The sequence below is a fragment of the Microtus pennsylvanicus genome, chromosome 1, assembly GCF_037038515.1.
Source record: "Microtus pennsylvanicus isolate mMicPen1 chromosome 1, mMicPen1.hap1, whole genome shotgun sequence".
In the NCBI taxonomy this organism is placed as follows: domain Eukaryota; kingdom Metazoa; phylum Chordata; class Mammalia; order Rodentia; family Cricetidae; genus Microtus; species Microtus pennsylvanicus.
The window spans coordinates 96,193,112-96,220,343 of NC_134579.1; the positions used below are offsets into that span (position 1 = coordinate 96,193,112).

Genomic DNA, 27,232 nt, shown 5'->3' on the forward strand with positions numbered 1-27,232 from the left:
GAACTCTCTTTGTAGACCAGACTGGCCTCAAACTCAGAGATCCACCTGCTTCTGCCTGCTGAGCGCTGGGATTAAAGGTGTGCACCACCATGACCCACCGCCAAGTGTTTTTAATGCCATAGCAGCTTGTAGTTCTCTTCTTCCTTGTTGCAGTACTAGAGGGATCAGCCTGTAGTTGAATTTTCTTTACTCTTTGCTCTTTGAGGGGCCCACCACTAAGCTCCTAAATAATCACATGGAGACTTATTCTTACTTCTGAATGCCCGGCCTTAGCTTGACTTTCTAGCCAGTTTTTCTTAACTTAATCCCACTTACCTTTTGCCTCTGGACTTTCACTTTTTTAAAATTTCTGTATATCTTTTCTTCTTATTTTGTGTCTGGATATGTGGCTGGGTGGCTAGCTCCCGGCATCCTCCTCTCTCTTCTCTTCCTGTTTATTCTCTCTTCATGCCAGCCCAGCCTATTTCTCTCTTCTGCCTTGCTATTGGCCGTTCAGCTCTTTATTAGACCAATCAGGTGTTTTAGACAGTCAGTGTAACATAGCTCTAAAGAAATGCAACATAAAAGAATTCAACACATCTTTACATCATTAAACAAATATTCCACAGCATTAACAAACGTAACACATATTTAACTAATATTCTACAACACCGGCCTGTCCTAGACAAGGAAGCAAGGAAGGCCACCTTGGTCCCTGAGCCCACTTTCAACAAGTGCCAACAACACATGACATTTACCAACACAATTTATATTACACCTAGATCTAATGTTTTGTCTTTGACATTTTTCGAGGTTTATGGTGTAGAATCACACTGCTTAGCTTGAAGTTGTACGTGAACATGTACTGGCTGTTGACCCTGAGTCAGTTCATGCCTCATCTGTCTTATAGAAAGAAGTCAGGACATGGCAGGGAAACACGTAGGAAATGGCCATAGGAAAGTTAGTAGCTGAGCACCTGTCCTACCTTTTTAAAGTTTTTAGTTTATGTTTGTGTATGTATGTGTATATGTATGTGAGAAATAGTGAATGCACATGCCATAGTGTATGTGTATGCATGTATATATGTGTGTATGTAGTGTATGTATATGTGAGAAAGTAAACGCACATGCCATAGTGTATGGTTGTATGTGTGTGTGTGTGTTTGTGTATGTATGTATGTATGTATGTATGAATGTATGTATGTATGTGAGAAAGTGAATGCTCATGCCATAGTGTATGGATGTTTGTGTGTGTGTGTATATGTATGTATGTGAAAAAGTGAGTGAGTGTGTCAAAGTGTATGTGTGTATGTATGCTTGTGTGTGTATATAAGTATGTATATGAGAAAGAGCGAGTGAGTGTATGTATGTGCCACGTTGTATAGATGTTCCAGGGCAGTGGAGAGAGTGGGTTTTCTCCTACCCTGTGCATCTGGGGATCAAACTCAATTCACCAGGCATGTTGGTGAGTCTTTCACCATCTTGCTGGCCATCTTGCCATCTTGAGTGACTTTGTTTTGTAGGGGTTCAAACTGGTATAGAACAGGCACACAGGTGTAGTTGGTCCTGTCTGCCCATCATGGCTGGCTAGATCCATCTAAGTCATCCTTGGTCCTGGCCTGCCATAGAATTGGGGAAAACTTGGCTCTAGAGTGGAGTTCATCTGCCTAGGGCTTAGCATTCTGAGAGAGATGCCTGGAAGGTCAAGAGAGATCTGTCCTTGTGAGTAAGGACTGAGTTTGCACTCAGCCCAGGCTTCTGAAGGACTGTGGCACCCTTACAATGTCAGGAATGTGCCTGGCCTGGCAGAAAGGAGCAAGGTCTAGGTGAATCATGTATGTACAGCTGCTAAAGTCGCACAACCACCTCTGATCTCAGATAGGATGGGGAACTCCAATTCCTTTGTCCTTGTTAGCTTTCACATGACAGTTGCTGGGCAAGAGACGCTGATGACTATAATTGTCTTTCTAGAAGCTGCTTGCAAAGCTGCAGAGCTGGGAGAAACTGGACCAGACCATGGGCTTGAATCTCAGGTGGGTGTGTTGCCGCTATCTTTGCCCCTGGTTGCTGACTTCCAGTGCTGTCTCTGTTTCCTGGCTCAGAGTCCTCAGAGGATAGGGCAGGCAGGCTCCTTTGTGTGCTGTGGTGAGGAGCTCTTGTTTAGGCTTAATGGGTGCTTTGTATGGAAGGGAGGCCGAGCCTCATTGTGGACTGTTGAGAATCTGCGGCAGCATTGCACTGGCCTGCATGTTTCCAGGGCTCTGTGTATATAAGGAAACAACCACTTTTAGATGATGATAACCTTTGAGGGTAAACTGAGTTCAAGCCCCATCATACTGGAAGATTCATGTCCTGCTGGGACCCCTGAAGCATCCCATGTAACTGATCTGTGTCAGATATGGATGGAGAGAGGCTGAGTGGACCAGAGGCCAGAGCTGCTGGGTACTGTTTTCCAACACATAGCAAGGGCAAAGCGTTCCCTGTTGCTGTCCCTTCTGTACACCGCTCTGTTCTGGGGTGCCATTCACTGCTGACCTACCTCATTTGTGGTTCAGTTTTGGGGTGCCTTTCAGTTGCCACCACCAGCTGTGAGCTTCTGAGTCTTGGCCTGGATGTCCCTCTTCATGGTGGCCATGTCTTTCCAGGTCCCAGGGAAGTTGGGTACTGATGGTTGAGATGGTTGGGGTGATGAGCTGTTGGAGCTTGGGCACAGCCCTGTGGGATCCAAGCAGCCCTTGTTTTAATACTTCCGGCTTGCTGGCTGTCTTTCCTGCTGCTCTGAGAAACGAGGCCAGATGGGGACTGTCTGAGCTCAGCTGTCTTATAATCACACTGTCCCCTGCTGGCTCTGGAGTCATCACCTTCCAATGGCAGCACTGCCTTCCGTTCTGTCACTTGACAGCGTCTCTTCATTTCCTCTCCAGCCATCTGCAGAAGCCTTCTTTTAGAGGCTAGCCCAGCAGGCCCAGTGCTGCATGCTTTCTCCTGGCCTCTGGGTTCGTTAGCTGCCGGCAAGGGTCCCTCCTACTCCTGAGGCTGCTCTGCCCAGACAAGACACCTCCGTGATTTCTTTCCTGTGATGGAGATCAGAGGCCCCTTATGCCCAGTTGGACCAGCCCTGTTGGAACACTGGCATGCTGGTGTGCCTACGTGCCTGGTGACTGCCATGTGATACTTAGTGTCAATTGGGCCTGTGGAGCCATTGCCCTTTCTGGAGAGCAGAGACCACATTGGCCAGGTTGCAGTGTCTGGCTGCTCTGTGAGCCTTTTGGGTCTATTTCCCTAACTATCCACCCTGTCAAGAGCTCAGCTAGTGTCAGGGAAAGTGTGTCCTTGGGTACTGTCTGGCTGCCTGTGCTAGGCAAGAGGAAGGAGTGGGTACTTATGGTGGTCCATGTTCTCATGGAAGAAGGTGGGAGACCCTTCCTGGGAGCTGCACTGTCCTGGACTTCTCTTAAGGGAGGAGGAGTGCATAACTTCTCCCATCTGTACCCGTGAGGTGCAGCAGGGTCATGTCCTTAGGAAGCGTCTCACCTGGTGCCTGGCCTTTCTGGGAGGGGGAGGGCTATCGCTTATCTGTCCACAGTCTCCTTTTAGCTGTTATGCCCTGGGCTGCTGAGGCTGTCTGGCAGCGATTTGGGTAGAGACTCGGGTCAAGTGCAGACCCTGGGTGACTTGTATTCTATTCCTGAGCTACACTTGTTCATGATGGTATGGGATGCACACCAGCTGCACTAAACGTGCCTCCTCATCATAGTAACCTGGGTTTGAGCATTGAGGGTATATGCTTGAGTATTTACTTAGAATGTGTGAAACTCTGGGTTCATTTCCTAGTAATTATTTAAAAAGGGAGTAGGGGCTGAGATGGTTCAGTGGATGAAGCATTTGCCTTGCAAACTGGAAAATTTCTTGAACCTAGGCAAAGGTGGAAGGAGAGGACTAACCCCAAAATGTTGTCCTCTGACCACCATACATGGTCATAGTATTTGAATACTGATAACATATGTTTTACATATGCAATAGAAATAGAAACTAGCTGGGTGCTGGTGGTGCACACCTTTAATCCCAGCACTCTGGAGGCAGAGGCAGGAGGATCTCTGTTTGTTTGAGGCCAGCCTGGTCTACAAGAACTAGTTTCAGAACAGATACCAAATCTACACTGAGAAACCCTGTCTTGAAAAGTCAAAAAAAAAAAAAAAAAAAAGGAAAGAAACTAAAAATTGAAAAGTGAAAAATACCCTAGAGTTTGCAGGAAATTGAGATTCTGGATTCTCTGGTATGATGAGGATTTTGACTTTCTACCCATTTTTTTTTAAAAAGACCTCATTCATTCATTCATTCATTTATTTATTGTGCGGGCATGAATGTGTGAGCTCATGTGCATCACAGTGTGCAGGGCCTGTGGAGGCCAGAAGAGGGTGTTGGATGCCCTGGAACTGGAGTTACAGGTGGTTGTAAGCTGTCATATAGGTTCTAGAAACTGAACCTGAGACACAACAGTAGTGAGTGCTCTTAACAGCTGGGCTGTCTCTTCGGCCCCAATGCTTTCCCTTTTTTATTTGTGTGCAGGTTTTGGGTAGCCTTTGGAATTTTGTTTTGTGCAAGGCTGGGAGAGTGACTGAGTGAAGTCTGGGAGCGTGGAGATTAGACTTGATGCAGGGCAGGAGCAGAAGTAATGTAAGGACTAGAGGGGGGCGTTGGGGGTCATGCCAGGGCTGAGATTCCTCAGGAGAACTCATACATTTTCTTGTTCACATATTCATACGTGTATGCACCTATTCACAGACACACATGCATGCACAAGCACACATATATACACATACATGTCTGTGTGGCAATTTAAGGATCCGCTCTCTAGCTGGAGACCTAACCAGCCTTTCAGAGCAGGCAGGCACTCCTGCCTGCATGCCTGGAGCATTTTGCTGCATGTCTGACCTGTGGTTCTGTGGGTTCTGAGGTGCAGCTACCAGTAGGTGGCACTGCCCCCTTGATGATCAGCTTTCTTCATGGAGGCCTGTGAACACCCTTGGCAGCCCATCCTGGGGCTTACTGGCCTCCCACAGGGACTTCCTCACTAGTGTCAGGGGTCTTGTTAACCAAGGGGTCTGAGTCCAACACTTCCTGCTTATGGGCAGGGAAGTTGTTGCTTTAGCCTATGCCTTGTCTGCCCATCTGTGACCATTGTCTCTGAGAGTCCTCTGTTCCCTCGGGTCTGAGTGCTGCTGGAGTCTGGTGCAGGTCCTGCGAGGACACAGCTCTGGCTGTCCTGAGGTGCTTAGTCCTAATGTAGTCATTGCTTCCTAGTTGCTGCAACGAAATCCTGCAAAGAACAACTTCAGAATGGGTTGATTTTTGTTCCTGTTTGAGTGTGAAGTTCATGAAGGTGGGGAAGGCATGGTGGCGGGAGTGTGAGGCAACTGGGTGGTCACACTGTGTCTACAGGCAGGAAGCAGAGAGATGAATGGGGGTACTCAGCTCGCTTTCTCCTTCTTACCCACCCCAGCTCATTGAATAGTGCCACCTATGTTCAGGTTGCCTTAAAACTCCCTGGAAACACACACCTTCACAGTCATGTCCAGATGTGCATCTGCTAGGTAACATTAAATCCAGTCAAGAAAAGTGTTTGTGGCCTGTGCGAGTTCCTCATGGAATAACAGCATCTCTCTCTGTAGTGTGATGCTTCTTATGTCTGAGGAGCCTAGAGATATTAGAAGGAGTGTTTAAGAACTTGGCAGAGGGAGTCAGATGCTGAACTGCAGAGGGATTGCAATGTGTCCTGTGCATTGGGCTGCATGGGTTAGGAGCTGGGCTCCTACCTGTGATGTGTCAGGTGTATGCAGTCATGTGGGCTAAGTCAGACAGTTCTCTACCTGTGTGTCTATGCACAGGGTCATGTGGGCTTGGCATGCTTCTGTCTCCCTGTGGTGAGTCCCATGTATACAGTCATATGAGCGGGAACAAACAAGTTTGTACCTGATTGTGTCCAGGGCAACAGGGTCACATGGGCTTGGGGTGAATGGGCTTGGCTCTCTGGGATGTATCTAGTGCCATGGGTCATGTGGGTTAGGGCAGATGGTACGGTTATGGTGTGTTTATGCACAGAGTCACATAGTTCTTTCTACCTGTGTGTCCAGTACATTGGGTCATGCAAGCTGGGGTGGATGTACACGATCATTTGGCCTGGGAGTAGACAGGCTTTGCGACTTGGAGAGTAATGGACAGGAAAGAGTCTGGCAGTGCATACATATGATGCTGTGGCATGGGACCAGCCCTGTTTGTTATGGGGAGTATTGGTGCTAGTGAGATCGTGACCCTCTTAATCCTCAAGGGCTTTGGGGTTTGGCACAGCGTTGGCATGGGGTGTATGGGGAGTGGTGACATCTTCACCCTGGTTTCCCAGGGTAGACTGTGGGAAGGACTTACAGTATGGAGAGTGAGTGACAGACAGTCTCTTTCACAGGACAGTGTGGCTGTGGAGTAGTGGAGAGAGACTGGCAGGGAGGGTGGAGTGGAGGAGGAGTGCAGGGTGCTAATCTTGAGGAAAATCAGCTATTTTCATAGAGCATTTCAAGCTGGGAGATTGGTTAACAACCCAGGACTTGCTTTTGATTGGGAACTTTCAGGAAGCTAGGAAAGAAGAGATTCCATAGCCAGATAGAAGGCACCTGTGAACAATTGCCATGAAGGTAATACTGGTGGCCGCATGCGAGGGATGAGGGTGTGTGTTCTCAGCACTGGAGATGCTGGATAAGGCCACGTGTTCTTACCTTCCTACTGAATGTTCTTACCTGTGTGACTAGGTAATTAAAGGGCAGGTCATCCTGGGACTGAGTGGGTGGTTCCTTGGGTATGTTTGCTGGATCTGAGTTCCAGGTATCAATGTCCACATAAAAGGCGTGGCTGCGCGTGCCTGCGTGTGCCTGCGTGTGCCTGCAACCCTTGCACTGCCAGAGGCAGGGCGGGATCGCTGGGGCTTGTTGTCTGCTAGCCAAGCTCCAGGTTCAAGAGAATAGAGCGGAAAGTGCTAGAGCTGGACACTTCGACAGCCTCCGCTCACCCGCGTATGGGTATGTACACAGTGGACATATATATGTTCCTTCCCTCCAAAAATTAGGATGTGTGGCCTGGATAGAAAGAAACGATCTGGAGACAACATAATATGTAGGAATTCCAAAGTATCAATAAAAGGCTGTTCGGACCCATGAGCCAGGTCAGCAGGGTCCTAGGACTAGTGGACAGAGATGATGGTTTTTCTGAGTGCTATGGCGACCTGTGGGAAGGACACGGCGTGTACAGTAGCATCAGAGTGGTACAGCTCTTGGGGATAAATTTAACACAGCATGTCCAAGATCTGTGCTTTGCAAACATAAGACGCAGCTGTCAGTAATTATGGATGACCTAATAATGGCGGGACGTGGCAAGAGACGGGGGAGGAGAAAATAGACCCTTCCTTCTTTGCTCTCAGGCGCCTGCTCCGCCCCGCACCCTGACACCAGATGGGGGTGTTTCTGCACAGCAAGCAGTTCTCCGGTAGATGCCAGCTGGGCGTCCTACAATCCAGGCTCAGACACTGTCTGTCAAGAGTTTGGGTTGGATTCCACAGGTTGAGGCCTCAGACCCAAATGACTGGCTCACTCTGATGCCGTTCTCAATCCTAGGTTGTCACCAAGGCGGACTGGCTCCAAGGCAAAGCTTCCAGAACCCCCTTGGGTTGATATGCTAGAGGTGCTTAGAGAATGCAGAAAAGCCTTTATTATGCTTGCCCATTGTTGTTTGGTTTGTGTCTCTGAGACTTTTGTAGCCCAGGCTGGTCTCTAACTCACTGTGTAGCCGATCTTGCATACTCGATTTTACCGTTTCCACTTCCTGAGTGGCTAGGATTACAGGCGTTCACCGCTAGGTTCACTCTATATAGTTCTGGGAGTGGAGTCCAGGACTTTGGGCACACTACGTGTGCTGGCTAGTTTTATGTCAGCCTGACATAAGCAACAGTTATCTGGGAAGAGGGAATATCAGTTGAGGAAATGCCTCCACCAGACTGGCCTGTGAGCAAGCCTGTGGTCCCTTTTCTTGATTCATGATTGATGTGGTAGAGCCCAGCGTACTTGGAGCAGTACCTCCCCAGGCAGGTGGTCCAAGTATAAGAAGTGTAAGAAGGTGGGCTGAGCAAGCCCTGAGGAGCAATCCAGTAAGTCTCACTCCTTCATGGCTTCTGCTTCGTTCAGTTCTTACCTCCAGGTTCCTGCCCTGAGTTCTTCCCTGACTTCCCTGGACTACAAGTTGTAATCAGAACTAAACCCTTTCCTCCCCAGCTTGATTTTGGTCAAGGTGTTTATCACAGCAATAGAAACGCTAACTAAGGCCGTAGGCAAGCCACATCCTGTGTCCTGTCGGTTAATCTTGGGCAGGGTAGGTACACCCGCTGGAGTATTTGAGTCACTACTCAGTTCTGCAGAGCATGGACAGACCGCTTTCCCCATGCTGAGGGACAATTACTTTGTTTCTCCCCAATAAACAACATCGGCATTGGTTAGATAAACTTCTAAAGGCATTTTTTTTCTTATTTCAGAAGAAAGCATATGTTTAGAATTGATAGCTGATGCTAAATTGCCCTTTGAAAAGCCATATTTCTACACATTTCAGTCAGGGTACAGGAGCCCATGGCTTAATTGGGTGAGTGTGCTTTCGAAGGTTGAAGCAGAGAGCCAGAGTGAGTCACAACAGAGCAGGAGAGCAGGCGACTTCACTGGGTTGGCTTTTTAAACACTGTACTTAGCAATTCAGATGGAAACGAGAGCCTTATTAAGTAGCCTCGGAGCGTGTGTTGGACCCCTCTGCAGTCAGGCCTTGGTTTTTGGGGAGGGAATAATTTACCAGTGGCTGAATGCCTCTGTTACTTGGCATCTGACTCTTGTCACTTTTTATGCCCGAGCCTGGCCTTGCTTCAGTCCCTGCTGGGTGGTCATTATACCTGTCAGCATGTGTGTGGGTTGAATGGCATTAAGGAGTGGTGTGGTGTGGGCCACGGGAGGGCAGACAGCTTTCCACTTCAAACTGCTGACCCGGAGTCAGGGTTGGGAGCCAGCAAGTGCTGACCTGGACTTTCCTGAAACATCTCTGGGTCTCCCAGATGACATGTTCTGGGGACTGGCTTCCCTGACGTGCCAGGCCAATTAAGAGGACCGTGGGGAGAGTGACTGTGTAGATTCCTTCCAAGGTGGGAGCAAATTGGGCCACCTGGCCGCACACATCTGCTCAGCTGCTTTCTCTGCTCAAGGTTTGTAATGACCCCGGTGTCTTGTTGATGGATGCCCAGAGCTCCCCCGTGCATGGGACGTAAACGAGCTGTCAGGTGTCTTGAAGTGATGTCCCTTATGGCTTTGCTTTTCTTTGAGGCCTAGATATGGAGGAGGGAAATTTGAGAAACGTTTGGCCTCTGGGTACCTGCAATGTGGTCTTTTCTTGGACTTCATTTGGTTTATTGCCAACATGCTGCTTGTTGCTGGGAGAGGGAGGGACCCAGCTAGCTTATGTGTTTGTGGTGGGCTTCCCCTACCAGTGGTCTCAGGGGCCTTAACTACTGGCTTGTTTCCTGACAGAGTCCCTGCTACTTTCTGCCCTCGAGGTTGGGAAGGCTTTGTGTTAGCTGTCTTTTCAGCCTTATGGTTTGGGACCTAAGGATCGAGCTGGTCTTCAGAGCGTGTGAGGAAGGTGTGCTGTGGTGTGTGGCTGTTGCCTGTGGGCTTGCCTAGCGTGCTGACAAGGCCCTGGGACCGCCCTTCGTGCCTTCCAGTGGGAAGCAGGAACTTCAGGGGCTCCCTGACCTGTGGGGTTGGGGAGGCAGCCCCTCTGTAAAGTTGCAGGAGGGTCTTCTTGGAGTGCTAATGGCCATCTGCTTTAGGTGGATGGCCTCGCGGTCCCATGGGGAAAGGACAGGAGGCAGATGTTCTGTGTTGGCTGTTGTCATCCCTGTTCCTGACCAGAGCAGGTCTGAAGGCGGCGGGATGTAGAGCATGGAGAACAAATGTTTTCTAGAGCAGACACCAACACACACACACACACACACACACACACACACACACACACACACACACACACGTGCGCGCCCACCTCCTCAGCAGGGAGCTGCTGGCCTGGCCACGCTCCACACTCGTTCTGCCCTTGGTTCTCCCAGTGCTTTTGGGGTCTTTCTTCTAAGTTCTATGGATAGGGTTCATATCCACTGTCTTCTCTGAAGTTGATTTGCTGGCACCCAAATCTTGAGGACATTGAGGTTGTGGTGCACACCCAGGGCTGATGTGAAGGGAGGTGACGACGGCAGCATTCCTGGCGTCACAGTTGATTTTGTTCCCTTCCTCCATTCTTTTCCTTTTCTTTTTTGGTGTGTGCATATGTGTATACATATATGTGGAGGCCAGAGGTTGGTGTCAGGTGGTTTTCTTAATTGCCCTTCACCTTCTCTCTCTGTCTCTCTTCTTTTCCTTCCTTCCCTTTTTCCTTTTTATTGTTTATATGCATATGTGTTTTGAACAAACAATCTATTTCCCCCAACTCTTCCCCTCTATCCTCTCCCAATTTCGTGTGTTAATTTTTTAACCCTACTGAGTTCACTTTCTGCTCATAGGTGTAGGACCATCTACTGGAACCTCGAGAAAACTGACTCCCTTCCCCGACCCCTCCTCCATCCGTGTTAGGATTTGTGCTGGCTTGCTCTTGTGTAGGTCTTGTACGTGTAGTGAGGGTCACCGAGTTCCTGAGTGCACTGGCCCTGTCGTGTCTGGAGAAGACCGCTTCACAGCAGTATCTGCTACCTCTGGCTCTTGTGAACTTTCCATCCTCTTTTTCACAGCGATCCCTGAGCTTTGAGAGGATGGATTTTGATTTTGATGCCCCATTTAAGGTCAATAACTCCACAGTCTCTTATTCTCTGCACACCAACCAGTTGTGGCTTTCTATATGAATTTCAGTCCAGCACAAAGAAGCGTCTCTGTTGAAGGTGGAGAGATATACTCATCTATGGGTATAAATATAGGTGCTTAGGGGCAACAACACTAGGTCTGTTTAGCAGAGTGGTGGTGGTAGGTTTGCTCTAGGGTCTGTGACATACCTGGTCATGGGTTACCAGTGTCAGGCACAGTTCCAGTTTGTGGGAGGGACTTTCAATCCAATTAGAAGGTGCTTTGTTGCTCCTGTATTCCCTGTGCCACTACTGCACTAATGGATGTCTTGCTGGGTTGGCTGTTGCAGATGGAGGGTTGCTTCCTTCGCTCCTAGGAGCTTGCAGAGCTCTGAAGCTGGCCAGTTAGGGCCGAAGTCTTTGGGTTGGTACCAGCTTGATTTTTCTGTGTCCTAGGATGCAAGTGTATGTCTACATGACTTTTTAAGACAAGGTCTGTCCCTCAGGCAGGGACATGCTAGTCTGGTTAGACTGGCCAGTGAGCTCCAGGGATCCTCCTTTCTCCACTTCCCTAGCTGTTTTACCCCTTTATGTACCCCTTCTTCCCACCACACCCCCTTTCTGAGATAGATCCTCTCTCTGTAGCCCCGACTATCCTGAAACTCACTATGAGGCCAGGCCAGCCTCAAACTCTTAGAGATCCACCTGGCTCTGAATTTTGGGATTACAGGTGTGTGCCACTATACTGGTGATATGCCCACTTTACAGGACTCTGGGGCTTGAACTTGGGTCCTTTTGCTTGTGCTGTATCCATTTTACTGACTGAGCCCTATTGGCAAATATTATTTTAAGGTGTGTGACTTTTGTTTCTGCTGCATTTGTTTAACTCTGTGAAGCTGTGATTCTTTGCTTGTCTAAAACACCTGATGGCCTAATAAAGCGCTGAACAGCAAATAGTGAGGCAGGAGCAAGGATAGGTGGGGCTGGCAAGCAGAGACTATAGATAGAAGGAGAAAGAAGGTGGAAGAGGAACAAGAACAAGAAGAGGAGGACATAAGGGCCAGCCACTCAGTTACACAGCCAACCACGGAAAAAGAATATACAGAAATAGAGAAAGATAAAAGCCCAGAGGCAAAAGGTAGTTGGGATAATTTAAGAAAAGCTGGCAATAAACAAGCCAAGCTAAGGCCAGGCATTTATAAATAAGACTCCGTGTGTGATTTATTTGGGAGCTGGGTAGTGGGCCCCTCAAAAAGCCAAAAGTGTAAAACATCACACAACAGAGTGGAGCTCTGTTCTTTCCAGAGAGCAGTTGGAGGGGCATCTAGGCCTGGGGGTGGCGGGCCCTCGTCTCACTCGGGAACTCTGGTGGAGAGCTGGTGCACCGAGCCTTTTGAGTAGATGTCTTTGTGTGGAGCTGCAACAAAGAGAACAGGTCTGCATTCCCAGCAGCAGAGTGGAGTTCTCATTTAAGTCAGGTGCCCTCCCATTCTCCACCCGCCTTTGTGCTAGTTCAGCTCTTACCCCAGTGAAGAGCCCTGAACACTCCTAAGCGCAGGGCGGCCATGCCTCTGAGCATGTTGAGCCCAGGTCTTCCTTTACACCTTGCCCCACACAGACCCAACCATGCTCTTCTGCCACTGCTATCTTACTGAGGATCTTGGGCCTGGGCCTCTCATATGAGCTTCAGCTTTGAGGCCGTGGTTCAAACTCTTCAGTGTTAACCCAGTGCAGGTTGTCTCCTGGGGCGGGCCTGAGAGCCTTGTTCCTGCCACCCAGCATTGCCCTGGTATGTGCTCTTCCCTCCAAGAGCCTGGTCTGTTGTGGGGAAGGTGGGCAGGTTTCAGGAGTAGCATCCCAGCTCCTGCTGTCCACATGTCTGCCTCACTTGACCCTGGCATGGGTCCCTAGGCTATAACAGGTTGCCCCCTACCTGGGTTTGCGAGGTGTTGCCTGGGCAGTGGGAGGTGGAGGATTCTGAGTGAAGCATGAAGCAATGTCACTAGCTGCCACATGTGCTACACTCATGGGACACAAGAGTGCCAGGTCCTAAGCTGCAGGCATCTTTCCATGTCTGCAGAACACATACAGCTTGATGTGGGACACGGTGACAGCTGTCAGAATGTCCTGGGAGTATGGCTTTGGCTGAAGTGTAGCATTTGCAGAGATCACAGTTGGCAGCACTTGTTGAATGGTGCCAGCGGAGCCCATGACAAATGTTACACATGGTGCTTCTTCATCTAAACACATGTGTTAGAAAAATCCTGGGATCACACACTTGGGAATGTGCCTGGAAAATGCATTCTGCCTTTCTCATTACTGTATTTTTCCATTTGGAGCCAGTGAAGTCTCTAAATTGATTTTTATTTTGCTTATTTTTTCTGGTGTTTATTTATTTTATTTTATATGTATATATACATATGCACACATGGTGTGGTATGGAGGTCAGAGGGTAGTTTGTGGATGTCAGTTATCCATCATGTGGGATCCAAGTATTAAACTGAGGTAGGCAGGCTTGGTGGCAGGCCCCTTCAGGCCCCTTCATTCTCTGAGTCATTTGTCTGACTCTGGTCTTATTTTTTGAGATAGGATCTCATGTAGCCCAGGCTAATCTTGAACTTGCCATGTAGCTAGGGATGGCTTTGACTTTCTGATTGTTCTGCCTCTACCTCTGCAGTGGTGAGACTATAGGAGTCCACCTCTGTGCTCAGTTCATGTGGTGCTGAGGATGGAATCCAGGGCTTCATGCATGCTCAGCAAGCGTTGTGCCGATTGGGATACTTTCCCAATAAGGGAAACTGTTTTGATAATAGCTCTTTCCTGACTCGAGGAATCTCAGTTTGGATGGAGTTATGGCTGAGCTTACACACTAGTCTGGTGGTCCACAGGCTAATATTTGCTTGGACTGGGACACTGTGGCATGAATTGGAGAACTGCCACCTACCTTGGCGTGGCTCTGTCTATCTTCACGGGCCCAGGCTCCCTGTGGGCTGTGCAAACTGGTGTGTGGAACAGTGGAATGTCTATTCTGTAGTATGTTGTTAGAAGTAGGAGTCTGGTAGCTGCCAGGGGTGTGTTTGTGGACTGTACCCCTGGCACATGTTCTAGAGCTGCCTACTGGGTTGGGGACAGACCTACTGTGTGTTTGCTGGTTTGGTGCTGTTGGTGGGAACAGAGGCTAGGCGGGCTTTGCTCTAGAAGTAGGTGTCTTTCCAGGGGACCTGCAGTCTTCTTAAGGTAGTCCTTGCTCAGAGGGTTGAGGGTCCTCAGCTGCCTGCAGGATACCGGTGCTGTAATGCTGCAGGCTAGCCTGCTCCTTGGTAGCATCTCTGCTCTCGCTATCCCCTCCCCCCAATCTGTGACTATGTATGGCCTCTACCTGACAGTGCGGGACAGAGACTTTTGGAGGAAACCATGGCCTAAGGTCAGCCAAGTAACCTTGTATCTTGTTGGGCTGTGTGGCTGATCCTGAAACATGGTGGGCTCTGCCTTTGTAACCTCCATCCATCTGGCCAGCCACCCGGTGCCAGGCAGCTGGCCCTGCATCTTTGTGGGATGTGTAGTCCCACGCTGTCATATTCCCCTTCTGCCAGGGGCCGCCATTTTGGAGCATAGCACAAGTACATGTGGCAGGAAGCCCGAGCTGGAGGCATCACTTACAGACCTGTCGCTCTGTGGCGCTTTGGCAAGGTCTGTTTGCCAAAAGCTTGGTCAGCCCACCACCTTTGCCCTTCCTCCCAGCTGGATCTGGAATTGCTCCTGGTGCAGAGGCTGCCAGGTGGAGGCTGCCAGGTAGAGCGCAGGCAGCCATCACTTGGGAGAGGAAACATTTAACTTTGGAGGCAGCAACACAATACCATCTCCTCTGTGGAGGCGGCCGAGGTAGAAGATTAGCAATTAATTCTTTATTACGTGCAAACTCCTCTCCAGTTCTGTGGAACCAAACAGTCCTCCCACCGCGAGGAGGGCGGCTCCACTCAGTTCATTCCCAGCGCTCCGCTGCTCGTCTGCTCTTGAGCTGATAGGAATTGCTTACGAGTCTTCGTGGAAGACATTCAGACACGCAGTTCTCCAGCTTCCTACTTGCTCCCCCGCCTTTCCCCCCTCTTCTCTGGGTATAGTTTATTGTGCTTTGGTCTCAGGAGCATCTTGCTGTTTATTGGGATTGCAATTACAGAATGCAGGTATCAGCCGCCTTTTAGGCTAGACAAGTTGTAGCACGTTGATTCGTTTTCTTCAAATTATAGCTTTTTTTTTTATTGACTTATGAGAACATTGGCTCTGAGGAGAGTCACTGGGTGCTGTTACTGGTCTTGCCTTTAGTTTGGACAGTTTTATTGTTTACTGTAGCTTGGCTGAACAGTCAGAGGCATGCCAGTAGATGTTGCTTCTCAGTTATCTGCAAATTATGAAGCTTGGTGGTTTGGTTTTGAAGGCAGTGTGGGCTATATATATAGGTCATCGTTGTAGTCTTAGAAAAGGACTAGCTACTGTGGACAGTCTGAGTGACTGGACTCAGCTGTGATATGTTCAATGAAACTTTACTTTTGGACTGAGAGTATAGCTTGTTGGTAGAGCACCTGCCTAGAATCTCCCAGTGAGGGGCTGGGGTGTGACTCACTGGTAGAGCACCTGCCTAGAATCCCCCAATGAGGGGCTGGGGTGTGGCTCAGTGGCAGAGCACCTGCCTAGAATCCCCCAGTGAGGGGCTGGGGTGTGGCTCAGTGGTAGAGCACCTGTCTAGAATTCCCCCAGTAAGGGACTGGGGTGTGGTTCAGTGGCAGAGCATCTGCCTAGAATCCTCCAGTGAGGGACTGGGGTGTTGTTCAGTGGCAGAGTGTTTATGAATGAGACTTAGCATTCCATCTCTAATAGTGTAAACAAACAGAACAACTTTGTTTGAAAAACCAATATCATAGTGGCGCATGCCTTTAATCCCAGCGCTCGGGAGGCAGAGGCAGGCGGATCTCTGTGAGTTCGAGACCAGCCTGGTCTACAAGAGCTAGTTCCAGGACAGGCTCCAAAACCACAGAGAAACCCTGTCTCGAAAAACCAAAGAAAGAAAGAAAAAAGAAAAACCAATATCTGGTTATTTGGTTTAGAAGCAACTAGAGTGTCTATTTCTTACTCTGTTTCTTACTGTGGCTTACTCCCCAGTGACTTTCTGCTCTGGTATCCTGGGAAGTTTTCTCTTCTCCTGGTCTAGGAGAACCTGCCAACATCGTGTGCCCTTGCTTAGTTGTGTGGTATTGGGAGTGAGTGTAGTACAGGGTGATATCTCCAAACTGCATGCAGTACCTGTCCTTGTTGGTCAAAGGGGACCTCACATAGTGACCTGTAGCTCTGTGAAGGACATGGGACTCTTCTTTGGAGATCTGAAGGGATGCAGCCCCTGTATGGTAGCTTCAGGTTAGGAAACATGGACATAGGGTCCAGAGCTATGGCATGAGGTGAGGGACAGAGAGCCACAGACTGGGAGAGCCCTCGGGAAGGAGCAGTTCTTTGGCAGGGCTGGGCTGTCAGTGCTGGCCTTATGGAAGATGTCCTTTAGAATGAGTAGCTGGTGCCAGGGCCGTACGAGGATCTGCACATCTGGGTGCATAGTCAGGCCTGGGCGACATGCCCTGGCTTTCCTGAGAATGGTGTGAACTTTAATCCCCCCCCCCCCCCCCCCATTCAGCTCTGAGACTAGGGTTAGAGTTGAGACTATCAGTTTCTTCACCCTGGGCAGAGCTGTGGCCACACTCTCCCGAGTGCATGCGAGCCCCATATCCGTCTGTACAGTAAGACCTGTTTTGTTTCCATCAGCAACATGAACCCTTGTTTACGGCCTTTTCCATTTACTGACAACCCTTGCCAAATTAATTTTATTTAATTATCTCCCAGGGCTAAGCTTGAATACATTTTGTGTTAAATTCACAGTTTTTTCCTTTTCTAACTGAAATGGACTTAATATCCTTGTTAAAATCTGATTAAAACTAAAATTGAGTTTTTTGAAGTCTGATTATCCCATGAAATGGAATTTTAAAACCTAATTACGGGTGGATTTGCATACACTTTTCAGCACCATTGAAAAGAAAGTTGAAGGAAATTTATTAATGACAGCCTTTCTCGCGTTTCCCTGGGGCATGACGTTGCTGTAGGAGCATGGGGGAGGCCGTGGAGGAAGGTTGCATTTCTCCCCACCCTTCTTTGGAAAAGATTAAAAAAAAATTCATTCCTCAGAGACCCAGTTTCCCAGAAGGTGAGCTTCATTTTGTTTCTATTCTCTCCCTGCCATCATTGTCTGGACTGTGTCCTGTTTCCCTGTGCAGAGCGCTGATCTTTATAGAAGGGCAGGGTACCAGATGCAGCCCCTCCTGGGCTTCTGTCCCACCCCACATAGGAACTTGTCAGCAACAGGCTGCGGCCAGCCTGATTTGAGCTTGTGCTTGTGGCACACATGCCTCCTTTCTGTCCACAGTGCAGGGGGCATGGGTTTCCACCAACATCCATTTCTGTGCTGTGTTTGGAGCCCTGCTGCCTGCTCCCACTTCCTGATGGTGGGTGAAGGTCACAGGCAAGTGCTCTGCCACTGAGCTCCACAAGCTCCAACCCAGGCATGGCTAATGTTTCTTTATGGTAAAAATTATCTTCTTGTCACCATTAGGCTGGGCCAAGCTTGGCTGAGCAGAATCACTTACATCTTGGTGCCCAAGAAGCTGCTGAGGGGAGAGAGAACGAGTGTGAATGAATGAATGAGTGAGAAAATTAGTTGGTTTCCTGCTTCCGCTTTGCTCATGTCCACAGCCAGTGAGATAGTGTCGCTCACATTCAGAGTGGGTTTCCCCTTTATTTGATCCTTTCTGAGAATGCCCTTGGAGGCATGGTTGGCCAACTTTGGCACTTTCAACCAAGTTGGTAATCAGAGCTAGTTGTCAAGGGCCCAGTAGGTATAGGTATTTGTCACATGATCCTTTCCACCTGTGCTTGGTCCCTGGCACACATGTAAAGCTCAGGATAGAACTGACTTCACATGGGTGTCCTTGTGCTGTGGCTAGTGTACTCCTCTCCCCATAATGAACAGAGATACACACACACACACACACACTAATGATAATAATAATAATAATAATAATAATAATAATAATAATAATAATAATAATAATAATAACTGTCCAACCATTTTAGAGATTTTTGCATTTTTGTATAGATTTTTAGAATTAGCTTTGTATTTGTGTGTGTGTGTGTGTGTGTGCGTGCGTGTGTGTGTGCACGTGCGTGCATGCGCGTGCTCACATGTGCATGGGGATACATGAATAAGTTTATGTGTCTAGGATAGTCACATTGTCCTGTTGCCCTCACATTAAACTCTGCTCACTTCCTAAGCTCGCTGGTCCCTGGTAACCCTAATTCTGCTGTCTTCAGGGTTTTGGGATCTATGATTCTGTGTATCTGGTAGGAGCAGGAGCCTATGGTGTTTGCCATTTTGTGATTGGCTTATTTCATTTAATATCATGTCCTCATAGTTGACTTGTGTTGTAGCAGGTGACAGGATTTCTTTTCTTTTAAGATTTTATTTGTGTGTGTGAGAGTGTGGGTGTGCGTATGGTTATGTGCGTGTTTGAGTGCAGGTACCTGTAGAGGTTAGAAGAGGGCACCAGATCCACCGAGTCTGGCGTTCCTGCAGTTGTGAGCCACCTGATGTAGGTGATAGGAACTGACCCTGGGTCCTCTGAAAGACTAGCAAGCACTCTGCCTTTTGGAGCCATCTCTCCGCCCCCATTTTGGAGATCAGTTTTATGTTGTCCAGGCTGGCTTTAAACTTGCTGCATAGAATGTCCTCGAACTTCTGATCCTCCTGCCTGCACACTCCCAAGGGATTACCAAGAGTGTCACCCATGCTTGGTTCAGTGTAGTGCTGGAGAACAGAACCCAGGGCTTTGTGTATTCTAGGGAAGTGTCTGCTGACTCAGCCATATTCCAGAACAGCGTTCTGTCAGGACAAACTCAAGACAGTAGTTCCCCTTTTAAAAACAATTTTCTTTTCTCTCTTCTTTTCCTTTTTTTGGGGCCGGTTTATACTAGACATTGGACTTTCTTCTTTATGCATGCAAGGCAAGTGCGCTACCACTGACCTATAGCCGCAGTAAGGTCACTGACTCACTGTGTGGACTGTTGCAGTACGAAAGATTTCCACACTAGCCCAGAATGGAGGATAATGAAGGTTTGTTTATCTGGGGGTAAACTCACAGAAAGAGTAGTGATCCGCAGTCCTCTGCGTGCTCTGGGAACTGGAACTGAGTCCAGCAGCCAAGGGGCCCATGCACACTTTACGTCTGCATTTATAGTGCATGAAACCATGCCCAGAGTGGGCTGGTATCTTAAAGGCTATTGGCTGAAGGAGTTTCCACAGCAGTAGACATGAGGTTTTCCTCTGTTCAGGTAGTGATGCGGTGTTGCTTTAATGTGAACTCTGCAGAGAGCATATGTGCCCAGACACTTGAAGATCCCACATCTGGCTCTGAGGTTCATGTCCAGGCCATCCGTAGGCTTCTTCTGTTTTATATTATTTGAGGAACCACTGAGTGCAATTTGGGTGCCCAGCAATGCTCCTATATGGGTCTAACAATCCCTCTCCCCAAAGTGTAGGGCAGGAAGTTTATGATTGGTATCAAGTAAACTCAGTGCTTAGGTGACAGTAGAGTCTCCTGAGGCTTGTGCAGAGTACCTGTGCTCACCTCATCACAGTGGGGCACACATCTTTGGCTGCTAGTGTCCTGGGGTTAATAAATAAAACCCATGTTAGTTGGGTGGTGATGGCGCATACCTTTAATCCCTGTACTTGGAGGCAGAGGCAGGCAGGTCTTGTATCTTCAAGGATAGCCTGGTCTACAGAGCAAGTTGTAGGAAAGCCAGGGATACACAGAAACCCTGTCTTGAAAAACTTAAAAAAAATAAAATAAAAACAAGAAAAAAAGAAATCTGCTTTAGAATTCTAGAAGTAAGTGGCCCACTTCAGAATCTCTGTACCCTTGCTTTGACATGTTTTTTCTGTATAATCCTCAGAGGGACACACATGAGACTCTTTGGATTCCTCTTTGGTGTATGTGTGTGTGTATGCATGACTTTGTCATTCGTTCATTCATCTGAGATAGGGTCTCTAGTAGCTGAGAACGTAGGCTGGTCCCTCAGCCTGCAGCTCCCTTTTGAGTTTCGAATGAGATGGTGATGACATGCAGTGTGATAGACTGAAGGGTGTTGAAGACACGTCACCTGTTCTCCTCTCCTCAGGCAGGCAGGTCACAGCATGTTCCTTACTTTCCCAGCATTCCTCTCTGTTCCTGCCAGGCTGCTCCTGCCCCCAGGAGACAGCGCTGTTCTCAGTTCTGTTTCCACCGATCAGTTTCCTCTGTTCCAGAATTGTAAATCAGGAAGCCGCGCTGTTTCTGTCTTTGATGGCGTCTTCTTTGTCCTGGGGCTGAGACAGAAGTTGGTTCTGTCTCTCATAACTCTAGGATTGGGCCTGCAATGCAACATCTCTGTCTATGCTGGTGACCCCCTAGCTTCATGATCCTTCTGGCTTTGGCTTTGCTCAACATACTTTGCAAAGAAAGCATATTTTGGGGCCATGTTAGGGGTTATTCTTCTTGTTGGGTGGTGGCCTATTGTAGGGACAAGGGGGTGACATCTTTTTCCTGTTGGGAATGGGGACATGAATGCCTCCACTATGGGTATAGCTTGATTGCCTTCACCTAAGCTGGTACCTAAGAGTGAAATCCCTGGGCTGGTTAGACAGTGTTTGTTTAGCCCTGTGAGAATGGCTAGGTGGGTTTCCAGCAAGGTCATTGGTTTGGTGTTCCTCTTAGAGCCTGGAGATTCCGTTTGCTCTGAGTCAGTTCATCAAGACTGTTTATTTAATTTTTTAAAGCAATTATGTAATTATTCCAATGGGTGTGAAGTGCTATCTTCCTGGGATTTTAATCCACATCTGCTCAGTGACTGATTCCCTAGTATCTGTCAAGCTCCTCCTTGTGTTCTGAATGGTGGGGGTTCTTTTGCAAGTGTCTGTTCTGTGTGTTTTACAACCTCTTATTGATTTGTTTTCTTGTTCTTTTGTGTAGGATGGTCGGTCACACGTTAGTGTGAGTGTGGGTGTGCACATGCCAGAGCACTCATGTAGAGGTCAGAGGTCAGCCTCAGGTATCCTTGCCTTTCACCTTGTTTGAGACAGAGTCATCACCACCCGGAATTCCAGGTTGGGTGGCCTGTGAGATCCTGTGCATTCTGAGTCCACCTCCCCTCCTGTCTCCCCAGAGGTGTGCTTGCATTAGACACTTATGCACTACCCCTTCCACATTGTGCACCCCCTTCTCCAAAGAGCCATCTCCTAGTTCAGGAGGAATTTTTGTTATTGTTTTTTAAGGCAAGATTTTTCTGTGTAGCCCTGGCTGTCCTGGAACTCACCCTGTAGATCAGGCTGGTCTTGAACTCAAAGAGATCTGCCTGCCTCTGCCTCCCAAGTTCTAGGGTAAAAGGTGTGCACTACCACCGTCTGACGAGGAATTTTTTTAAAGGCTTATTTTTATGTGTGTTGTTGTTTTGCCTGCATATATGTCTATGTGAGAGGGTGCCAGACCCCTGGAAGTGGACTTATAGATAGTTGTGAGCTACCATATGGGTGCTGGGAATGGAACCTGGGTCCTCTTAACCAGGCAGTGCTCTTAACCTCTGATTTATCTCTCTAGCCTGATGGAGGAATTCTAATCCAGGGTGTGCTGGTAGCTAGCCACCATCCTGTCATAAAATGGAGAATATCAGAAAGATTTCTGTTTAGATCATAGAACATAAAAACATTGCCCACAGATGGCCTCAGTAAGACTTCCCTCTTTATTTAACTCAGTTCTGTGTAACTAATTCTTACTGGGTCACATCTGGGTCTATGGTTTCGTGGAACCATGTGGCTCTTCACTAAAGAGCAGTCTGGAAGTCTGTGACCATCGAAAGTTCTTGCCCAGGGTCTCTGGTTAAGGAGTGTGGTGTCCTTCCCATGATTCCAAGCTTGGTCTTCCTTGGGAAAGATGGTGACTCTGTCCATGGTCACCCTGGGCTTCCCATTCAGCTCCTGAGAGTGCAGTGTGACTGCCTGGAGATGACAGACTTACTACCATGGTAAATTACTACGGATGGTGTTCGGGTGGGAGGCGTCTGATGCTGCCTTACAGTAGTGACATGAGTGATGAGAAAATGGCTCGTTTCTGTGGCATCAAAAGCAGAGATATAAGAAAGCAATTAGAAAATTAGACACAGCATCGTCATGGATAGCGATTCAGTGAGTGGAGGTCAGCATCTAATTCATCAGAATGGATGAGTGTCGTTTCTCTACACACACTCTTGGTGTACAACAGCTGGGTGAGGCAGAACATTCCGGGAAAATACCAAGAGTTCTCAAACGAAGAGATTCAGTGAGCCTGGCCAGCGTCCTGCCATTTTTATTTTCAAAGAATATTGTGGCAGGTCTGAGGTGCATCCAGCCTGTTCTCTGTGTATAAGAAACAGACAGCCTTTTCTTGTATATTGAATTTGCATTTAGTTGTTCTGCTCATTTTTCTTTTAGAGTGCTAGTGTCTTCTTCTACATTCCTTGGGAATGTGTGCAGGTGCACGTCTGTGTGTTCACACAAGTGTGTGTGCATGTGGAGGCCACAGGGCATTCCCGGTTGTTGTTGCCTAGTCTTTCTGTCCACTCTTGAGACAGAGTCCCACTGGCCTGGAACTTGGTGATTAGTCTGGGCCGGCCTGCCAGCGAGCCAGCCCAGGGATCTTTCTGTCTCCCCAGTGCTGGAGTCACAAGCGTGTGCTACTGTGCCCTGCTTTTCTTCCGTCAGTATTTGTTGTTATTTAATTTTATGTTCTGTTATTTTATGTGTATGTGTGTTTTGCCTTCATGTTTGTATATGCAGCATGTGTATGTCCTATGTTCAGGGAGGACAGAAGAGGGCATCAGATCTTCTGGACTTGAAGTTACAGATGGCTCTGAGCTACTGTGTGAGTGCTGGGAATCGAACTTGGGCCTCCAGAAAAGCAGCCAGTACTCTTAACCATGCAGTCATCTCTCCAGCTCCCATGCCCAGCTTTTTATTTTATTTTATTTATTTATTTATTTATTTTTAATTTATTTATTTATTAAGGATTTCTGCCTCCTCCCCGCCACCGCCTCCCATTTCCCATCCCTCCCCCGATCAAGTCCCTCTCCCTCATCAGCTCAAAGAGCAATCAGGGTTCCCTGACCTGTGGGAAGTCCAAGGACCGCCCACCTCCATCCAGGTTTAGTAAGGTGAGCATCCAAACTGCCTAGGCTCCCCCAAAGCCAGTATGTGCAGTAGGATCAAAAACCCATTGCCATTGTTCTTGAGTTCTCAGTAGTCCTCATTGTCCGCTATGTTCAGCAAGTCCGGTTTTATCCCATGCTTTTTCAGACCCAGGCCAGCTGGCCTTGGTGAATTCCTGATAGAAAATCCCCATGCCTAGCTTTTTAATGTGGGTTCTGGGATAATTCAACTCAGGTCCCTGTGCCCGGAAGACGAGCACTTTACAGACTGATCATTCCCTTGCTCCCTGTTGTTATTTTTTTTTTTTTTTTGCAAGCTTTCCAGGTGATTTTGAGGTCAGGCCTAGGAGAACCAGGGCCTTGGAGGCAGGATCTGACCTAACCCTGGTGGGCAGAGTTCCCAAGCTGCTACCATTTCAGTTTGGGCTGTCAATTGAACAACCATTAAACTAGGCAGCTTATCAATAAAATGTAACTCACTTTACCAGATCTTTTTTTTAAGAGGTAGTTTGGGGATACGGAAACTGATAAAGGTGGCAAATGAAAACTTACCAGGTAAAGATGGCGAACAGCGATATATAAATGTGTGTGTGTGTGTGTGTGGTATGTGTGTATCTACTGTACATGTCCTTTTGTCTTCCTGATGCTCAGCTTCCACACTGATGAGAGTTTGTCTCAGAAGGGAAAGCTCATGTGATGAGGGACAAAGTGAAGCTGGTTTAGAATGAGAGTTGGTTTTGGAGTTCGCTGACTCGAGAGAACCAAATGCTAATTTGGGAGAGGTGAAAGCCAAGAGCCAGCTCGATTTGTGCTGCATGACTTTTCATCACGCTCAGGAGCTCGGTCATATACCTCCAGGTGAGCTATGAACAAGGCAAATGAGAGTGATTTGTAATTGGCGCTGTGAGCTTGTAAGGGCAGCAGAGCCCTGGAGCCTCCAGTGTAACAGGGAGGTTGCTGTATGCTCAGCCTGGCAGAGAGATGGCACCAGCAGAGGGCGAAGCCTCCAGTCCCTGTGGTTGGTGCCATGGTACGTGACAAGGTGAGTTTGTGCATGGCATATGAAGAAGGAGGTCATCACAGTGCTCTAACCTAGGGCCTTTCAGCTCCTCCGCTGGGAGGCCAGTGGCTGTTCACAGGCTCACACCATATCCAAGTGTGCTGATTAGTGTCAACTGTCAGCTTGACATGACCTGTAATCACCTGGGAGGAGAGGAATCACCTGGAGCAGGCTAGAGCACGGGCATGTCTGTGGGGGGTTGTCTTCTTTATTAATGGATGCAGTGAGGCCCAACCCTCTGTGGGTGGCATCATTCTCTAGGTAGGGGATCCTGAACAGTTTAGAGAGGAGAAGGCTAGCTGAGAGCAAGCAAGCAAGAGAGCAGACAGGCAGGGATCCAGGTGTTTAATCTCCCTGTTTTTGACTTAAAGTGTGAGACTTTAAGTTCCTGCCTTGATTTTCCTTCAGTAACGGATCCTAACCTTGGAATTGTGAGGAAGATTAAAACCCTTCCTTCCTAAAGCACTTGTGTCAAGTGTTTCATCACAGCAACAGAAATGAAATGGGAACAGCGAGGAAGCTGGCACACTGATGAAGACACTGAGCAGACAGAGAAAAAGGAACTTGGTGGAGATTGGAACTACACTAGGGGGACTTCAGAAGCAACACCTTCTCCTGGGTGTTCCTGGAGAAAAGATACTGAGACAGGAAGAGAATTATTTGAAAGAAGAGCGCTCAGTGAACCAGAAGAGCTCAGGGAAATGAACACTGAGCAGATACAGGAAAATCCGGGGAAGGTTGGATAGGTTGAGGATATCTGGAGAGAACAAAGGACCAAATGAGAGAGAATCAAACCGGAGGATAGGTCTGTGAGGACCATGATGAAAGCGTACAGTGAAGATGTGGGTGGAAGGACATCATTATGGAGCAATAGCAAGAATCTTGCCCCACTGACGGACGTTTGTGGCTAAAGGGGCCCGCAGTCCTCACCCACTGGGTGAGAATCCACAGTAAGGGCTTTCCTCATGGCGCTGTCCTGTGACTTGTGACTTAGCTGGAGCAGTTGAGTGTCCTGGAGGCAGGAGCTGCTTGTGAGCGTGCTTTGGGTGGGGAGATGTAAATAGGCATCTGTATAGACCCACCCTTTCAGCTAGGGCGCCCACCAAAGCCCATTGTAGTGAACCTACAAGCTTATTGGGCTTTCTAATGGAGTATGAGGAAGGGGTCATGTACGGAGTGTGGGGTACCCCAAGGGATCCACATCACTGAAAAGTCTTACTCTAGCATGAATGATAACTTCCCATAGCTGCAGAGATGGAGTCCCCCTTTCAGTTATCCTCATACACCCTGGAGACTCTATCGCCTCCTGAGGCCCCGCAACCACATGCAACCTGTGTGGCTGGGGCAGAGTTGCACACAGCTGGGAGGGGTGCAGGAGGAAGTGGCTGGGATCACTTATAAGTCATCACAGCTATTCTGATGAAGACGGTGATGGTTATATCCAGAGGATCAGTGAATTCTGGAGCTTACAGGAAAAAAAAAAATCTTAGCCTTCTTCTGTTTGTGGTTTTGAGATCAGGTCTTGTTAAGCTGCTCAGTCTGGCCTCAGACTCACCCTCTTCCTAAAGGACTTGGTCCTCTGAGTGTCTTGGAATGCAGGTACACAGTGCTAAGCTAAGTTCTCTCTCTCTTTGTCTCATTGTGTGTATGGTATATGCTTGTGAGTATATATGTATTCTTGAGTGTACGTGTTTACGTGTGTACATGCATGCCTGTGTGTGCATACATGCGTGTGTATGTATGTGCTTGCATGCATAAGTACATGTGTGTGTATGCCTTTGCATGTGTTTGTGTGTGTGTGTGTGTGTGTGTGTGTGCGTGTGTGTGTGCGTGCATGTGTGTATGGTGTATCCAGAGGAGGATGCTGGTGACCCATTCTGTCAGTCTCTTCTTTGTTCTCTAATGATAGGGTCTGTTCTAGTTTGCTTTCTGTTGTGATAAATATCATGACCCAAATCAGCTTTGGGGAGAAAAGGATTTTATTTGGCTTCCAGGTTATAGACTATCATTGAGTGAAGTGAGGGCAGGCATGTGGAAGCAGGAGCTGAAGCAGAGACCGTGGAGGAACGCTGCTTATTGGTTTGCTTCATGACTTCAGCTTGCTTTCTGCTTCCTTACATGTCTCAGGACCACCCACACAGGGGTGACACCACCCACAGTGGACTGGGGCCTCCCCGATCAGTCATTAGTCATGATAGTGTCCCAAGACATGCTCTCGGGCCAATCCAGTTCAAGTGGTGAGGTCTGTCTTCCCTGGTGTCTAGTTGGTGTCGGGTTCACAGAACTAACCAGCACTGGGTCTCTCAGTGAACCTGGAGCTAGGCTGGGGGTACCCAGCAAGATCTCTTATATTATCCTCCTATTTCTGCCCATGCTGGGTTAAAAGCATGTATGGCTACACTTGGCCTTTTACATGGGTGCTGAGGGTTCAAGCTCAGGATCTTGTGCTTGAGAAGCAATGTCTTGCTGACTTCTCCCAGAGGCTGTGGCAGGAACCCAGTCAAGCTTGAGCTGAGTCCTGCTGACTCCACTTGGTGGCCCAATGCAGTCTGTCCCAGGCTGGCACCCATACAAATGGCTGCCCTTCCTGTGAAGGTAGTGACATTTTCTGAGCTCTGTTTTCTTTTTAAAAACAGTTTTGCTTTGTAATTTAGGCTGGCATGGTACTTGTTATGTAGCTTAGGTTAGCCTCAAATTGGCCATCATCCTGCTTTGGCTTCTTGAGAGCTGGGGTTAGGCATATACCACAATGTTTGGCTTATAAAACAGAAAACCTTTTTTCAGTGTTTGGGACCAAGCCTGATACTGGTACGTGCTTGGTAAGCACTTTGCCAACAGAGTCACATCTTGGGCCCTTCATCTCCTCTTTGAAAAGCATTTAATAGAGGTAGTGGTTGAAGCTTTCCACAAAGAGGCATGAGAGTTCTCTGGAGACCAAGGGACTTTAGTACCAAGGCTGTAGCTTCCTACTGAGAGTTCCTGGCCCCT

The 27,232-nt window shown here is 48.2% G+C and overlaps 1 protein-coding gene across 1 annotated transcript in view; it reads left to right on the forward strand.

The window, feature by feature from the left end:
• Mad1l1 (mitotic arrest deficient 1 like 1) overlaps nt 1-27,232 on the forward strand; it is a 322,152-nt gene that overhangs the window by 25,816 nt on the left and 269,104 nt on the right. Inside the window, exon 9 of the mRNA XM_075974631.1 lies at nt 1,950-2,011. Within this exon, the coding sequence (XP_075830746.1) occupies nt 1,950-2,011 (62 nt within the window). The remainder of the gene's footprint in view (nt 1-1,949; nt 2,012-27,232) is intronic.